The sequence below is a fragment of the Hippocampus bargibanti genome, linkage group LG07, assembly GCF_051943395.1.
Source record: "Hippocampus bargibanti isolate YZ-2025 linkage group LG07, ASM5194339v1, whole genome shotgun sequence".
Lineage (NCBI taxonomy): Eukaryota > Metazoa > Chordata > Actinopteri > Syngnathiformes > Syngnathidae > Hippocampus > Hippocampus bargibanti.
The window spans coordinates 9,072,141-9,078,140 of NC_142740.1; the positions used below are offsets into that span (position 1 = coordinate 9,072,141).

Genomic DNA, 6,000 nt, shown 5'->3' on the forward strand with positions numbered 1-6,000 from the left:
AGAGGACAGTAATTTCATCTGTGCTGTATGTCAGCATATTAGCATATTTGACAATAAAGCTAACTTTGACAAAAATACTTTAAACGCTTAGAACGTTTAGAGCAGCGGTTGTTGTTGAGGCACCGAACCCCACCAGTTTCAATAAAGCTAACTTTGACAAAAATACTTTAAAACGCTTAGAACGTTTAGAGCAGCGGTTCTTGTTGAGGCACCGAACCCCACCAGTTTCATGCTCATTCACCGAACCCCTAGGGTTCAATCCAACCCAGTTTAAGAATCACTGGTTTAGACGTAAATAAAATCGACCCTCGTCTTTATTGGATAATATATGTCGAGAAAAATGAATGACAAATGAATTCACAAAACACTATACAATGTGATGAACTAAGTGCTAAACCACTTCAAAAAGCAATAATAACAAAACACTGTTAAAATGTAAATGCTGTGATGTGAATCAATCTAGATGCTATACTTTCACAAGATATGCTGAAATATTTTTTGGTCTGTATGATTCCCTGGTACAGGCTGTCAACCAGTCTTGGATTTACTCCCGCGAACACATCTGGGACAGAGTCTAGAACGCCAGAGGTACGGTGAGTTGGTTTCAGGGATTCCGCGGAGTCATTGCGCATAGAAGGTAAGACACACTCGACTCAATGTGTTAATTAGTTAAGATACGCCCACTTGGCAATGACTGGTTGCAGATTATCACAAAACATTGGTTGGCCAATCAGCGCTGAGAGAAATGTAGTTTGCTTGGCAGTCAATGTGTGACTGATAACAGTAACCGTATGAGAGAGTAAGAGAGAGAGCGAGAGCGAGCGAGAGAGAGAGAGAGAGAGAGAGAGAGAGAGAGAGAGAGAGAGAGAGAGAGAGAGAGAGAGAGAGAGAGAGAGAGAGAGAGAGAGAGAGAGAGACAGACAGACAGACAGACAGACATAAAGACAGAGACACAGACAGAGAGAGCCTGGCACCACAACGCGCTAGCAGCCCGGCAATGCATACTACAATTTTGGCCAGCGAGCCAGCATCTCACTCTCATCGTAAGTCGGACGTTACCTGTGTATTTATAGGTAACATCCGACTTACGACCGGGTTCCGTTTAGACAAAATCGTCGTAAATCAAAATCCATTCAAAATGTTGAATAGAGACTCATGCTAAATGTCTTGCAAAAAACCTGATTCGGACGCCACGAGTCGGGCGGGTGTGTTCTACCGGTTGTCCTCTCCACGGCCTTACCCCGTTCTCCACGCAGATGAGGACTGTCTCAAAGAGGCGGCGGGGGCGGCAGCGCCGGCCGTGGGCCCGACGCACCTTTCTCGTCGCGGCGGTCCCGCGCGCCCGAGCGCCGATGCCCACCCACCTCGGCGTTGGTGGACACTCCCCCCTGCCGGTGCCTTCATGCGGTCGATTGCTGTGTGAGTGAGATGCTGGCTGGCTGGCCAAAATTGTCGTACGCGTTTGTTAAGAAACAGTTATTTTGTATCCTCATTTTGTGCAATGCTGTAATATTCTCTGTTAAGATAAATGCAGCATAATGCTGAATGTTGAGCGGATATGGCAACCCAGCCACAACGCTACATCATTGACAGCGATAACAAAAAAAGTTATGGTACAATGCTGAGAGAAGTGGTTTCTCTCTGAGCTCTGGCAAATAAACATCCTACTTGTTCAATCTAAACAAGAAGGACCATCGCAAGCACGCTGCAGATCTCAACATCGTTACCGGGCTGCTAGCGTGTAGCGGTGCCAGGCGTAGAATAATAATAATAATAATAATAATAATAATAATAATAATAATAATAATAATAATAAAAGGTTTGGCGGTGCTGGTCGTAAGTCGCGCCGGTTGTAAGTCGGGTGTTACCTGTATATATATCTTCACTCATGAAGCGTTCACTGAATGTGCATTTGAACCGGATGGGTTCGGTACTTCAAAAAAGGTTAAGAACCACTGCGCTAGATAATGAATGCCTAGATTTTTTTCTCAGTAGACCCGTCAGTGTACATCTCACATTTGATTCAACAGTGCACGAGCATGACTTCTAATGCGCTTTTGTATTCCACACAAAGTGATATACCGTAACTTACACAGACTACGTGTAGCTCTCTCCTCTGGGGGGTCTATGTCCATACAGGTGAGCTCTCCATAGCTCTGTGATACATCCACCTCTATTTTTTTTTCACACCGGGCAAGATGAAGCTCTTCTGCCACCTGCATCTAGATTCAAGGATATTTTGATGACAAAAAAGTATATCCACAAAAAAATATAATAATCTCTCATTATTATTTTAACAAAATGTTCAAATTGTTGCTCACCGGCTCACTCGTCCGCTGTGCAGGGACATCGCTTGTAGAAGGAGTGACATTAGACAAAGACGTATTCTCAATTATGGTTACAGTGCGCTCAGTTATACATGTGGCAGTTCTGCTTAGAGAGGTAACATCAACGTTGTCACTTGTTACCACAAGCTCTGGTTTAACCTTTTTCGGAATCTTGAAATTAGAAAGTACAGGTATTTTAGGCTGAGAAAATGAGAACTTTGCAACTTCAAAGGACACTTTGGCCTGAGTTGAAAAAGAAACCTCTTGTTCTGTGAAGTCTGCAGATGTTTTTGGATATAAGTTTTCTTTTTTTTTGCCCGACATTTCTTGAATTTCCTCACATGTCTCTTTTTTGATTATCTCTGTTTGCTTGGCCCTTACAGAGTACTTGGAATGAGGACAGGTATGGCCTTGTTCTCTAGTTTTGATTTTCTTTTTCTCTTTTCGATACTTGTGCAATTTTTTATCTTTACTCTTTGGCAAAGACTGGAAGTGGTTCCATTGCTCTTCTGAAACATCGCTGGGACTTGCTTGCTTCTTTTTTAATCTTGGCAGATTCAGTTGGTGACCCTTTTCATCTAAACTATATTTTAAGTATTTTTTTTCTTTCTGCCCATCTGTATCTGAATTTTTGATGTTCCGGAATCTTGATGGGCTCCTTTGCTTTATTTTACCTCCACGGGTCACCTTATCTTTTACGGTAATATTGGACTCCGCTTTGTGGGGATAATTAGGGTGGATCGGAAAAAAGGTACTTTTTGACTTAGAATGAGCCACATCTTCCTCAGACCCCTGCCTCTTGCCCATTTGTTCTCTTGCACAGTGTTTGTATACAGCCTTTTTGGCATGGCGACTTTCCTCTTCAACATGAGAAGTACATTCTCCATGTTTTGTAGAACATCTTAAAGAGATAGAATGCAATATGATTGTCAAAAATTATTTTTAAAATCTTAAACATACACTCAATTTTGTGACTTTTTGTAATTAAAGATGCCATTTTTTTCTCACCTCGACTGTCGTTTTTCATTATGTTTGCTCTTGGATCTGTCACTCTTTTGACGATCTTTAGATGTCTGAAATAAATGGAAATAAATCTAGAAATAACACGAACTCGAAAAAAACATCAAAAATCGTCTTACCCCCTCCTCATCTTTGGAGGACCTCTTGTGCTTTCTTCTTCTCGAACTTTCAGACATATTTCTGCCGATGTAATATCAAGGTCAGATACATTTAGTTAGCTCAGACCGGCGGCTAAACGACTGTGCATAATGTACTAGAACTTTGTTGTAATCATAAATTGCATTGTAAGGACGGCACAGCGTTGACGACCCTAACTGTACCATTTTCTTTGACATTCTTGTCGACAGGGACTACACACGTGGACTCTCACTTGACAAATCGTCTCGCTGCGTTTCTTTTAACACACACTTTGACATGAGATAATTTACAGTACCTTAAGGTTTTCTACGGGTTCTCTTCTTTCCAATGGTAAGCGATCAAAAGTTAGTGTAAGCTACCCCTTGCAAATAAAACAACGCAGTCGAACGTGCACTATTTCCTTCTTTGTTTGTGTAAACTCTTAGCATATATTGAATTATCAGTACAAAACGTGTTTTACTTCGTTAAAATTTGATGCTTATCTGAAATTCGAAATACTCCACTGATATAGCAAATAAACTGGCTTGTCTATTTCTACTGCATCTTATTACTCGACGTTGTCAATCCGGTGCACCACTGCCTCTATTGGTTGTATTGGAGAAGTACAGATGAGCGACCAAATTCCAACGAATGACGGTTGATTACCGGTAAATGTGTTAAATGTAAACCTGCAATTAAAACGCCAAAGAAAGCACTGCCGTGATCAACACAGTTGGTGACATATCTGGGTGCATGGGTCAATAGAGGGAGTAAACAGCTATATAACCCAGGTAAACAGGTGAAGGTGTTGCGTCACACGAGTGTATGATTTTGAAGTGCGCCTTTCAACCCTTTCATGTCTTTCAATTCCTTGATCTCCTTGATGTGCGTCTCACCCTGACGCATAGGACACGCTTGAAAATTGTATAAAAGGAGCTGTCGCGGGACAGAGAGATTGGGGCGAACCACGGGGCAGAATCATCTCAGACTCATCTCGGACTCACGCCCGGCTCATGCCGGCGTCGGACGGACATCACGGCACGACTTGCTCAACTCCACGCCACCATCAAGCTCTGCGCGTCACCTGCCTGGGAGATCTGACAACGAACCTACTTACAAATAAAGAGAAACATCAAACTCTTTATTGGCGAGCCAGCCAGGAGCATTTTTTTCCTCCTCCTCAGCCCAATCAACTCTTCAAATGGAAAGATCCAGATTTCCCAGCTGCCCATGAACCCGGCATCTTCACAGCAAGACCCCTCAAGCCGAGCTCCCGATGGGCCGCCACCACCCTGAAACCTGCCGCACCCTGATGGCCAACATTTTATTTCTTTTTCCTTCATCGTTTTCACCGACTTCGGATCCAGGAGGGGAGCCCTGTTGCGTCACACGAGTGTATGATTTTGAAGTGCGCCTTTCAACCCTTTCATGTCTTTCAATTCCTTGATCTCCTTGATGTGCGTCTCACCCTGAGGCATAGGACACGCTTGAAAATTGTATAAAAGGAGCTGTCGCGGGACAGAGAGATTGGGGCGAACCACGGGGCAGAATCATCTCAGACTCATCTCGGACTCACGCCCGGCTCATGCCGGGCGTCGGACGGACATCACGGCACGACTTGCTCAACTCCACGCCACGATCAAGCTCTGCGCGTCACCTGCCTGGGAGATCTGACAACGAACCGACTTACAAATAAAGAGAAACATCAAACTCTTTAAAGGTCAGTGGCAGAAAGAGTGAGCTTGAGAACATTTCGATTTTTTTAACACGAAGGCTCAAATTTGATTTGACTTTGCTGTGTCGGATAATCATCAGTAGTGGATCGTCGGGGCCTGCAAGGCCTTCTCTGCTGGCCTAAAATATCTGAATCACAACCTAATGTTAATTATATTTTGTCCGTGATTTATTATTAAATAATTGTCTTTCAGCTTCCTTTCATTGCTTTTCCCCTGTTGTGCTGCTTCCAGATTTGTGTTTCGTATTTAAGCCTATAACTAAGTCTGAAATAACGTCTGCGTGTGACTTTTAATGCCTTTCCGCCGGGTGGCCGACAACTTCTTCAAGAAAAAAAAAAAACAAATCAAATGTTTGCTTTATTCAATAAAGCAAACACTACAAGCAAACTGCTACAAGCCACATGAACACCTCTTTCTAAGCGCCTTTCAAAATTCTCTAGGACACGTTACAGTAACAGTGTCATGATCTGGTTGGCGACCAACGGGGGGGCGCTGTCGGCCCTGCCTGCACCTGCACAGGTGCTGGTCGTCCCGATCAGATTGGCGACCAGCGGGTAGCGACGTCAGCCCTGCCGGCAGCCTCGCAGGTGCTGGTCGTTATAATCAATGACACTTAAAAGGACACCGGGCACGATCATCCGGTGCCGATTCATTGTTTGTTTGCTGCTTGGTTGCAGCATGCATTGTGTACGTGTTTGTTTAACCTTGGCGGATTTACACTTGGTTTTCTTTTGCTACTTTGTATTTTTTCCATTCAGATCATTTTGATGTTTTACATTTTGTTCCTGCTGACTTTATTT

The 6,000-nt window shown here is 43.5% G+C and overlaps 1 protein-coding gene across 2 annotated transcripts in view; it reads right to left on the minus strand.

Moving 5' to 3' along the window:
• The window catches only part of swt1 (SWT1 RNA endoribonuclease homolog), a 45,092-nt gene extending 41,051 nt beyond the window's left edge, over positions 1–4,041 (minus strand). Inside the window, exons 1-5 of one of the 2 annotated variants that reach the window (XR_016115569.1) lie at positions 3,781–4,041; positions 3,467–3,527; positions 3,336–3,400; positions 2,322–3,228; positions 2,093–2,222 (exon numbers count right to left, since the gene is read on the minus strand). Coding sequence is in view for 1 of the 2 variants with exons in the window: in XM_089001014.1 (XP_088857140.1) it covers positions 2,093–2,222; positions 2,322–3,228; positions 3,336–3,400; positions 3,467–3,523 (1,159 nt within the window). In the remaining variant the exon portion in view is untranslated. The remainder of the gene's footprint in view (positions 1–2,092; positions 2,223–2,321; positions 3,229–3,335; positions 3,401–3,466; positions 3,528–3,780) is intronic. The other variant, XM_089001014.1, reaches the window with a different exon arrangement.
• Between the last annotated feature and the right edge of the window lie 1,959 nt (positions 4,042–6,000).